Source organism: Cervus canadensis, chromosome 5 (genome assembly GCF_019320065.1).
Source record: "Cervus canadensis isolate Bull #8, Minnesota chromosome 5, ASM1932006v1, whole genome shotgun sequence".
NCBI classification, from domain to species: Eukaryota; Metazoa; Chordata; class Mammalia; order Artiodactyla; family Cervidae; genus Cervus; species Cervus canadensis.
Window position 1 is genome coordinate 81,510,483 of NC_057390.1, and position 12,064 is coordinate 81,522,546.

Below are 12,064 nucleotides of genomic sequence, written 5' to 3' on the forward strand. Positions count from 1 at the left end.
CCCTCCCAAGTGCACACGGAGGGTCGGGATTTCACCAAAGGCGTCCGAAAAGAAGGGCTTTTTTTTAATTCCAATATTGACCATTCAAAGCTTTAAGGTTTTTGCTTTTTAAGTAGAAAATAAAATAGTATGCTTGAGATCACACAACAGGAAATCAGCAACTTAGTAACTTACCAAAAACTAAAATTCACACACCTGGCTTTCAGGGAAGTCTTTCATTGGTCTCATTTATTACAATATATTCTAGCTCTGCATCCAGGACAACGCAATCAAGGATTACAGTGATTTTTTTTATCATTGTACCAGCATATACAAATACAGATCAAGTGTTGTAAATAAAATATATTTAAAATGGCGATCCCAAACCTAAAATGGAAAAGGGAATTCTCTTTGAAGTTGTCATCATTTTCCCCAGTGTATCCGGGATGTACCTTTTTCTCCATCACGTGTGATGAACGTTTGATGACCTGTCACTATGGAGGGATTCGTTTCCATTGGGCAGCTTTGAAATGTGTGGTCCAAACACAGCATCCGAGCCCGTGGCCATGGGGTCACAGAGTTGTGGGTGTGTGAACATTGATTAAAATAGCGCAAGCATGCGTGAGTGCTTCCCAGGCACAAATCTCATTTTCCAAAGCCCACAAGGCAGGTGTGACACAAACCTGACATTGCAACTTTCTGGAAGGCGTGCTCTGTTTCAGAGGGCAGTGGTGTGGAAGCTTAGGGTACATCCAAGTTACATGCTCTCAACGGCCGGTCATCCTGATGAAGGGCACTCGCTACGAGGGACAGGTGACCCAGGGCCACGGCCAAATTCCTCCCAGGGCAAGGGAGAAACTAGGCCAGCCTCTGCAGACCTGTGAATTGATACTCGGTTCAGAGCAGTTAAAATTCACCCCAAAATACCCTTGAGACAGAAAGAATGTCACTAATGAGCAAGCCCAACGTAAGGCAGGATTATTTTAAATTGTTTTTAATGCCTCCAAAAAGGGATCTGCACATGTGGGTCATGCTTCCGCACAAATCTGCGATTAGCTACACACGGGCGTTGGTGTTTCCTGTGTGGCCGCATGGACCACTCGGGAGGGCGTCCACTGCAGCAAAGCCCACCAATTACAAGAAAGGATTTTCTTTCACAGAAAGAGTAAAATTGCCTCAGCTGTTCCACTGTTTGCCTCCTATGACTCTAAACATGCGATTTAAATAGGAGAGCATTTCAATCAATGGAGTAAAACACTCTTTAAAAAAAATAATAGCTCAAAAAGTAAAGCAAAATCTTTCACCAAGATAATTTTTTCACTTTTCAAATTATTCTCTCCAGGAGCCAATTTAATAAACAAGTAAAAGATCATCTTCTACCAGCTTAAAGAATGTCATTCAAATAACCGCTGACCCACTTGCCCTTAATCTGAGTGGGAAAAGCGAAGGGAAATAAAAAGTATTACTCATAAATTCCAAAAGAAGGTCAGCGTGGTGAGGATTACAGAATAAGGCTCTTTGGATGGTCTAACACGTATATCTTTTTAATGTATTACTGACAGTTATAATAGATTATGGCTAAAATGCTTATTAACAGTAACCCCAATCAGAATAAAGTAATAAATAACACTATCTACAAAGAATATATAATTTAACTTTTTCAAACTGCTTTTCTTAAAACCAACCAGTTTCTGTTGAAAGCTCACAAAAGAAAGTGACACCATCACTGTTTGGCATAAGCTCTGTTCAAGCCCCCATTTTCAGCAGCACCTTGCAGGCTAGGTTGCTGGCAGAGTGTCGAACTCGAATTTGAATTCGAAATACTGCCCTGGTAGTTATTTCCTATAATCTGAACTTAAGGCATTGCAGTCACAGGGAGCTAGCCAAAGCACATTCCACATAAAATGTCTGCCATGGATGCGTTAAGGCATAAACATTCCAGCCTCGTGCTGCAAAAAATGGGGGAACATATGCCAGTTTATGTAAGTTAGCTTTAACTGGAGGAATGAGAGAACTTAGCCAAACATCTGACCAGTCAGCAAACACCGCAAAGGGACATACGCAAGGTCAAGGCCCAGCACAGGGAGGTCTGGAGTCCCTCCGGAGACCTCAGATTCAGCTCACAGGACCCTGCACAGCCCTCCCGCCGCACGCAGCAGCCACGGCACAAACCACCAGGTGGCGATGTGTGCCCCACTCTCCCGGAAGTCCTGCACACTTGGCGCCCCTCCCCGGATCCCGTCATCCCGAGGACCCCCGGGGTTCACAGCCCATCTTGCACACTAACCATTCCCGGCCTGGACTGGGCTGCGGGGGGCAGCAGGGCACGGCCTCCACACCAGAGGTCAGCTGATGCCCCCCGGGGACAGACACCCTTCGCGTGTCACTTAGAAATGACAACCCCAGAGGGGGGGCGAGGAGGGGAAACCCCTTCCTCGGTCCTCTCTGCTCTTCAGCAAATGACTGCACATCCCCAAACCTATCCTTTAATGGGGGCGCCCGGTCTTCACGAGATGTCAGGAGGGGGCGACCGGGAACCTTCTAGGCTGATGCAGAATGAACATCCTGGTTTTCGAAGGGTGGCGGTGGCTCTCTCCAAAAGGTGAAGTTACTGAAGGTGTCCGAGCAGGGGAAGTCAGAAGAGTGGCTCCTTTTCAGCAAAGGGAAGACGTGGTCGACCACTTCGCAGAGTCTCACGTACCTGGAAGGAGAAGGGACTGCATCACCGCCTGGACGCGTGGGACACCTGCACACAGCCCCCACTGCACCTGGGAGTCAGGGGGAATCCATGAGCCCATGGAGGGGAGCACGCGATTAACGCAAGGGAGGCTGTTCTAGAATAGTCCCTTGCTAACTTATAGGAAAATCAGAGGGTCCGCCAACCAAGGAGGAGTCGGAGGCGGCCCCATGGGCGAGGCGGGTGTGACCCGACCTGACTCGATGGACAGAGCAGAAGTGAAGACAAGAAGCTATCAGTAGGACAGACACACAGACACATCATCTGCCTGGGAGGGGGAACCACAGAAAAGAAACATCTCCTGGGCAGCAGCCCGAGGCTGCAACACCGTGCAGTGAAAGGGCGCTGGGACCCGGGGCTAAGGAGACCTTCGACCTTCAGCTCTGCCATTGAGGGCTTTCCTGGTGGCTCAGACAGTAAAGAATCTGCAGACTCGGGTTTGATCTCTGGGTCGGGAGGATCCCCTGGAGAAAGGAATGGCTACCCACTCCAGGATCCTTGCCACTGATAAGCTGGGCCGTCTCTGACAAGCAGTCTCATCTCTCTAAGCCATGATTTCCTCAACTGGAAAGGGAGCAGATGAAAACTGTGCACAGTGTACATGCGAGGATTAAATTAAATGACATATGCACAGTAAAATAATGGGAACTGATGCTCCCTAAATGTAACAATTAATCATTAACATTGTAAAATAGTTCACCTTGGCTAATTATTAGTCTCAGGAAAAAAAAAGCCCTAGTTGGCACAAGGGTCATGAGACCTGGAATCTACTCCTGTCTTACTGCTGTGAGACCCAGGGCAGGTGTCTTGCCCTCTCTGGGCTTCAGGTCCTTCTAGAATGTGGACATGGGCCTCATCAGTGTTTCCCAATGTTCCCTGTAATGCTCTCTCACTCTATTTTCTGTGTATTCCCAAGGAGATGTTGCATATTAGTTTCTGTGACCTAGAACTACAAAGAGAAAGTTGCATATTGAACATGCATTTTCAGACCTCTGGGCTCTGACCAGAAACTATGATGAGCCCAGGCCTCCCAGAGCCTTCCCTGACAGTCCCCGGGTCCCTCTCCAGTTCCAATTTGCTAAGAACCAGAAAGGGCTTTTGAAATCCAAACTCCAGGAATTCATATTTCTGAGGCATAAAACAACTTTTAAATAAGGGTGAGTGTGTGTATTTAACAAAGGACTTCCAGAGAAACATTGTGCTTACACAAAATGGAGAAAATCTCCCTTAATAAGCAAGAATGGTGTCTTTCCCAAGGATTGAAACAAAGTTTTAAAATACTTCCTGGCTTTGAGTTCTGTGACTCAGGGGAGGCAGGCCCTCCCTGCCAGGGGGCGGCTCACATTCATCATCAGGGTTCGGGGGCACCAGACCCAAAGCCAGTCCATCCATGCCTCTCTCGGGCCAACCTTCCTCACCAGGGGCTCCTTCAGAGCAAGCAGCACTGAAGCACTGCTGGCCACAAAGGCCAGGAAAGAAAGCGCTGAAGCCCCCCACCTGGGGTGGGCTCTTGACTTCTCAGAGACAACATGCCAGCTCCCTAGGGGCAAGCACCTGCTGGGCTCTGATGCCAGGGTTCCAAGCTCAGACACAGGGGTTCCAAGCTCAAGGCGCCAGCTTGGCACCCGAGCTCCGAGCCAGAGAAACGCGCATGCTTTCCTGGGGAAGGAGGGCTGCTCTCCCCAGGGAGCAGCTGCATCTCCTGGTCGAGGCAGCAGGTGACATGACTCTTTGCCAACATGTAAAGTCTTCTGCCATGAGGCGTGGGCACAGCATGCACGTGGGCTTCTGGGCAAACCTGTGTAGCTACGGAAGTCCCCTTCCCACGTCCTTCGTGATGAGACTTGCCCCTTGGCTGCTGCTAGCTGGGCAAAAACCTTTGCCGTTTCTGGGAACCGTTTCACTTGACTTCTTTTGACCCTAAATGGTAATCCGCTGTCTCCTTGAGACCAGGAACCGCTCTCACAGGTGAGTGGAGGGAAAAGAGGGAACTGAGACACTGTCGGGGCGGGGTGGGGGGCCCCCCCGAGAACTAGGGAGGGGGAGGAACTGCGCGGAGAGGGGGAGGAAAGTAGAGTTCCTGCTGTCGTGGGCTCACGAGGTCATGCCCAGGGCCACCTCTGGTTCCAAGGGATTGGAGGAGGGTCCTTGGCTTCCTAGCTCCACCCTCCCCTCGCCCCTCCACAGCCTAAGAACTCCTTAGGTCCGGCTTGGCTTAGGGGAGGGAGGCTTAGGGGGCAGCCCCTAGGGCACCTCTAACCTGGAACTGTCCTATTTAGGCTGGATTAGACTCCACAGGTAAAAGGACCATCTTGACAATGAACATCTGCTTGAGGAGAACCTAGATCTCTAATTTACCAAAATGCAATCCCTGGGAAGCTACTGGACCCAAACTCCCCCAGTCTTACTCCTCCACACGAGGAGGGCCCCGCAGGCCCCCTAGGGTGGCTCAGGCCAGAGGCAGCTTTCCAGATCTCCAGTGACCAGGCCAACAGGGGTACAGCCTCTGATACAGACAAAGCAGAGTGACATCTGCCCGCCTGACGTCACCCAATGACAGGTGACATTACCCAGTGGGCACAGCTGAGGACACGTGATCCACTCGAAGCAGTTAAGAACCCAAAGCAAGACACATCCAAGTCAAGAGGGGCCCCAGCCAGCCAGGCGGCCTCCCTGCAGACAGTAACCCCACTGGGCCCACCACCTCGGGGATGAAGGGCTTCAGCCAAAAACACAAGAGGAACTCTTAAGAGTCACACGGTGATGTTTCTGGCAAGAATATTATTATAGGTCAGGATGTGAAGAGCTATATACGTTCCTCATCTTTAAATACAGCTTCTCATGATATTTTAATTTGGTTACATTTCTCATTCACATTCTAGGCTTTCAAAGCATATTTGGCAAATCTCAGCCAGTAGTTTTCAAATTCATGCCATTCCACTCTGTAGCAGCACCTAAGTACTCATTTAAACATTCAGCCCAGAGGTGGCTGTCACAGCAGCAACAGTCACTGTTCAGTAGCTAAGTCCTGTCCAACTCTTTGTCACCTAATGGTCTGCAGTATGTACACCAGGCTCCTCTGTCCTCCACAATCTCCTGGAACTTCCTCAAACTCACGTCCATTGAGTCGGTGATGCTATCTAACCATCTCATCCTCTGTCGCCCTCTTCTCCTTTTGCCTTCAATCTTTCCCAGCATCACCGTCTTTTCCAACGAATCAGATCTTCACATCAGGTGGCCAAAGTATTAAAGCTTCAGCTTTAGCAACAGTACTTCCAATGAATATTCAGAGTTGATTTCCTTTAGGACTGACTAGTTTGATCTCCTTGCTGTCCAAGGGACTAGTCTTCTCCAGCGAAAATATGAAAGCATCAATTCTTTGCTGCTCAGCCTTTATGGTCCAACTCTCACATCTGTACATGACTACTAGAAAAACCATAGCTTGGACTGTATGGACTTTTGTTGGCAAAGTGATGTCAATGCTTTTTAATACAGTGTCTGGTTTTGTCACAGCTTTTCTTCCAAAGAGCAAGCATCTTTTAATTTCATGGCTACAGTCACTGTCTGCAGTGATTTTGGAACCCAAATCACTGTTTCCACATTTTCCCCTTCTATGCGCCATGAAGTGATGGATCTGATTTAATTCAGGTTGTCCAAAACTTAGGTTGTGGACAAAATTTGAGAAATTAAAACATGTTTTCTTTGTAGGGCTTAAAGGTTAAAATGCAGGCAACCAAAGGATTAGAAAGGTATACTGTTTACTGTAAGACATCACTCCAAGGTCACTGCCAATGACAGTGATACTCACGAGGAGATGTTGGTCTTGGCATGTTCCTGCACGAGCTCTCCTTTGGGGTTCACCGTGAATATCCTATTCAGAGACACTCCCACTTGCTTGTACGAGTACACATCCTATATTTGGAGAAGGGTTAATTAATCAGAAGAAGAGAGTTCATTGTATATACAAATACATGATTTTTCAGATTTGATACAAATACAAAGGTAGAAAGGGCAGACCTTGGGGATACAGCAGATTCAGATCCAGATGCCACAACCAAGCTAGGAAAGCCAATTGCATAAATCTTTTGGTTTCGTGGTGTACATAAAAGTGATGTTTATACTATATTGTACTCTGTTAAGTGTGCAACAACTTTATGTCTCTAAAAAAATATGTGCATACCTTAATTTAAAAAGATTGCTGAATTGACACATAGACACTAGCACGTATAAAAGAGACAGCTAATGGGAAGCTGCTGTGTAGCACAGGGCTCAGCTTGGTGCTCTGTGATGACCTAGAGGGCTGGGAGGGAGAAGGCTCAAGTGGGACTGGACACAAGTATACTTAGAGCCGAGTCACACTGCTGTACAGTGAAAACTAACACAACATTGTAAAGCAATTATCCTCCAACTACAAAAAATGCTATGATAAAAAAACTCAACTGTTGAAAAATGCTAACCACCATTTCTGAAAGCACCATTGAGCTTCCAGTGAATCCCAGTAGTCACATAAGAGATCACTGATCCCAGATCAGCACAACATACAAAATCATGAAAAAGCTTGAAATAGTGCAAGAATTACCAAAATGTGACATAGGGACAGAAAGTGAGCAAATGCTGTTGGGAAAATTGTACCAACAGGCCCGCTTGATGCAGGGTGTTTCAACTTTGTTTGCTGAAACACAAACTTTCAAGTTGGGGGGAAAAAAAAAAAGTGCATTACCTGCAAAGCACAACAAATCAAAGCACAATAAAACAAGCTCCGCCTGTATTACAGAACTTTCATTAAACCAGAACAATACCCCCAAGTAGAGTCCAGAAATAATATCTCTGGATGTGAAACTAGTAAGTCAGTTGTCCTCTATGGGCCTCAGCTCACTCATCTGTTGAGGAGCTGAGTTAAAAAATCAACCACCTACTATATTCCCTGCAAGTCTAACAACTTTCCTTCAGGTTCTTCACTCACCCATTTTCTTGGGCAAGAGTTTCAGAAACAGGAGAATTTGATCATTAGGAAGTCCCAATTATAGTCTCTAATATGCTGAACGTTCCAGCCAATTTGGGTGGTATGCACAAAATCTCAAAGTATGACTCTTACCATAGAAAACAACAACATTCACATAAGACACTGAATTCACCTCTGTGCTCTGTGGTTTCGTGGTTCCCTTCCTGTAGAAAGGGTCTAATCCTATTTAATGTTCTTGTTTTGCTAATTTAGCACATAATCTCTGTCAAGTTTCTAGTTTCAAATTTCAAGCTGAAACCCATGAGCCCACCTTCAAAGAAAATTAGAGGCCATGAAATGAAGATGCTGTCCTTGCCTTCAGATGTGGGCAAGTGGATCTTTAGCAGCTATGTCTAAAGACCTTCCTGGGCAGCAGGAAGGTCTGGCCTCACAGTGGAGTCTAGGCCAGCCTTTCAGATGATGGTTGTCAGCTGCTGCTGCTGCTGCTGCTAAGTCGCTTCAGTCGTGTCTGACTCTGCGACCCCATAGACAGCAGCCCACCAGGCTCCGCCATCCCTGGGATTCTCCAGGCAAGAACACTAGAGCGGGCTGCCATTTCCTTCTCCAATGCATGAAAGTGAAAAGTGAAAGTGAAGTTGCTCAGTCGTGTCCGACTCTTCGCGACCCCATGGACTGCAGCCCCAGGTTCCTCTGTCCATGGGATTTTCCAGGCAAGAGTACTAGAGTGGGTTGCCATTGCCTTCTCCGATGGTTGTCAGAACAGTCAGTAATTTCAAGAGTGCGGATATACCCAACTACTACTTACAGCTGGTCGGTTTCCAAAAGCAGCATAGAAGGGTTCTGTGTTCGGGAAAAACAGGTTTTTGATGTCTGTCAAACACTGGACTTTAAACTTCTCTGGCTTCTTTTCGATCACTTCCCTGTTAAAACAAATCGATAAAATAATGGGTCAGCGCGAGCTTATTAAGAATTCATTAGCATCCAACTGTTTTTAATTGTCAAAGATGCTGGGATACTGAGTGCATTCATATCTTTGGAAATTAAATATGTGTAAGTCAGTTAAGCCATGGGATTACAACAGAGTCAGACAAAACTTCAGAGGAGGCAATGGCACCCCACTCCAGTACTCTTGCCTGGAAAATCCCATGGACAGAGGAGCCTGGGGCTGCAGTCCATGGGGTCTCGAAGAGTCAGACATGACTGAGCGACTTCACTTTCACTTTTCACTTTACTTCATTAGAGAAGGAAATGGTACCCCACTCCAGTATTCTTGCCTGGAGAATCCCAGGGACAGGGGAGCCTAGTGGGCTGCCGTCTCTGGGGTCGCACAGAGTCGGACACAACTGAAGCGATGTAGCAGCAGCAAGTCAGTTAAGCCATCCCAGGAAAGCACTAGACAGAATGTGAATCCATACTTTCAAGTCTGCCCACAAAGAAAATGCCCTGGAGCAGGGATTTTGCTGAAAACCTCGACCAATCATCCAAAGAACAAAGAATTCCAGGGCACAGAAGAGAAAGCCTCTTCACTCTCTTCACGAGGCCAACAGGACCTCAGAAACTAAACCTAAAGAGGTGAAGTAGGTGGAAAGGAAGGTCGGTGCAAAGGTTCTAAATAAGTGAAAAACCTCACTGCCATAGATTAGAGAAGACCTAAATAAATGAAGAAATACACCATCTAACTGAACTGGGAGATTCAATATTATAATGATATTAATCTTTATTGGTCTACAAAGTGAAAGTGAAGTTGCTCAGTTATGTCCGACTCTTTGTGACCCCATGGACTGTATAACCTACCAGGTTCCTCTGTCCTTGGGATTTTCCAGGCAAGAGTACGGGAGTGGGTTGCCATTTCCTTCTCTTCCTTACCCAGGGATTGAACCCGGGTCTCCTGCATTGCAGGCAGATGGTTTACCATCTGAGCCACCAGGGAAGTCACCTATTGGTCTATAGATTCCCTGTAATTTCAATTAAACTCACACCAGGTTGTTGTCTTTATGTTTTTACAGAGCATGACTTGAATAACACAGACGAATAAAGACCAGAAATGGAGGCTCACATTTATGGGCCCTCGATTTATGACCCTGACGACAAGTCAGAGCAGAGGAAAAGGGCAGCCTTTTTAGCAAATGGCATTGAGGCAACTGAACATCCATAGAGGAAAAAAAAAAAAATGGACACCCTACTGCACTCTATGTGCAGAACACAATTCCTGGTGAATTACAGACGTCAGTGTGAAAAACACCACCTTTAGATAAAATATGGGAGACTTTCCTTGGGCCCACAGTCAGGGAAGGCGTTTTCAATGCACAGAAAGTACAAACTACAAGAGGCAACGATCTGTCCAACTGCACTAAACTCAGATTTCTGTTCATCAGAAGCCATAAGCTGGGGCAAGATACTTGTAGTACTTCTAATAAAGGCCACATCTATAGAATCTGTAAGAATCTGTAAGACTCTTACAAATTAGAAGGAAAACAAGGGAAAGACGTGAACAGGCATTTCACAGAAGATGACGCCCAAATGGCCCAGAAACACATGAAGCCATCTCTTTCCCACCAGACTAGCAGAAATGGAAACAGCTGACACTGGGTAGGCAAGAAAGGAACGCAGATGGGAGGAATACCCAGCACTGTTTGCTGTTGGTGCACAAATTGTTTCAACCACTCTGGACAACAATGTGCAGTGATTTAAGAAAGCCAAGCATGTGCACACTCTGTGGCCCAGGTACCCCACTCTTGAGCGTCCCTATGAGTGGATAACTGCAAGTGGCTCGAGCACCCACCAACAGTAGAATGAATAAACGGGCAGTGGTAGAGTCCAACCACGGGACCTACAGAAGCTAAGACGAGCCAGTGACGGCCACTCCCAACAATCCTGGAGACATAGTATTGAGCAATAAAAACAAGCTCCGGGAGGACACACAATTTGTTTACATCAAGTTCACAAATGTGCACAATTAAACATACTGGTTAGGATTACATGTATTTGTACTGATTACTTAGAGGAACAGGGAGGGATGAACACAAAATCCAGGGAGAATGGTCACTGTTCCTGCCCAGGGATGAGGGATGAGCGCTAACAGAACTTGGGGCACAGTGGTTTACCCTCTGGCTTTCTCTGAGTCGGGGGTCCGCTAGTGTTCACTGATTACTGGATGATCTCAAAGGTCCCTTTCAGCTTGCATATAGAAATACTGTATATATATGTGTGTGTGTGTGTGTGTGTGTGTGTATACAGTATGTGTGTGTGTGTGTGTTAGTCACTCAGTTGTGTCAGACTCTTTGTGACCCTATGGACTGTAGCCCACCAGGGTCCTCTGTCCATGGGATTCTCCAGGCAAGAATACTGGAGTGAATAGCCATCTTCTTCTCCAAGGGATCTTCCCGACCCAGGGATCGAGCCCAGGTCTCCTGCATTGCAGATTCATTACCATCTGAGCCACAGGGGAAGCTCATATACAATATGTGTGTATATACATAAACACACTGCATAGTTTTAGAACTATTCTTCTGCAGCTTAAAAAAAAATGTAATTTAGATGATGATGGTGATGATGGAGATGATAGTGATAATGAATGGTGATCATGATGGTGATGATAACGGAGCCCCAAACTGAGTATCAGAAGTCCCAGGGGCTGGTCTTGGCTCTGCATGGACTTCTGTGGACTCTCGAACTCTCCTTAGCACTATAAGGGCCTCACTGTTGACATCTCAGGACTCTGATAGAGATGTGAGTGGCTGTATGAGTCTCAAACTGATCCACTGCAGGACGCCGCCCTGGGCCCCCAGCTCCAGGGAGGCTGCTGTTTTTCTGTCCCCACCCCAGGAGGCCAGACTTAGTTTGGCTTTGCTGCCCTGAATGCGGGCATGAAGGTGAAGGGAGAAGGGTCATTGGAAAATGGGCTGGTGGCGGTCTGTAAAAACAAAACGGGACTCAAGGAGTCCCAGGCCAGGTGGTGGTGGCTGCAGAGAGGCCACGTAACCCAGCCTAGGTCTCCGATCAGACAGGAAGCACATGGATTCTCAGAGTTGCTAAGACACAGGCCAGAAGTGCTAGGTTTGGGGAGAGGGCAGCTCCCCACAAAGGAGGGCAGCACGAGCCAAGGCTCCAAGCAGAGACCACCTCTCTGGACAACGGAGACTGCATCCAGGAACCAGAGAGAATGAGGTGGGAGAGGAGGACAAGGCAGGTGGCAGAGAGCCCGTGATGCCGAGCTCGTGGCCGCCATGGCTTTTCTCCCGAGGGCCATGATGAGCCGACAGAAGAAGCTGAGGGTCATGGGGCCAGACCTGCCCTTGAGGATGAAGCCTCCAGTGCCCCGCATGGAGCGGAGGTATTGGTGGGGAGGAGGAGTGAGCAGGACAGGGGTCCGGAGCCGGCCCACA

The 12,064-nt window shown here is 47.4% G+C and overlaps 1 protein-coding gene across 2 annotated transcripts in view; it reads right to left on the reverse strand.

The window, feature by feature from the left end:
* Nucleotides 1-200: 200 nt before the first annotated feature.
* Nucleotides 201-12,064, reverse strand: part of LPIN1 (lipin 1) — a 128,546-nt gene continuing 116,682 nt past the window's right edge. For both annotated transcript variants that reach the window (XM_043469333.1, XM_043469334.1), the window contains 3 exons: nucleotides 8,485-8,599; nucleotides 6,525-6,628; nucleotides 201-2,680 (listed from right to left, as the gene is read on the reverse strand). In XM_043469333.1, the coding sequence (XP_043325268.1) occupies nucleotides 2,521-2,680; nucleotides 6,525-6,628; nucleotides 8,485-8,599 (379 nt within the window). In that variant the 3' untranslated portion in view covers nucleotides 201-2,520. The remainder of the gene's footprint in view (nucleotides 2,681-6,524; nucleotides 6,629-8,484; nucleotides 8,600-12,064) is intronic.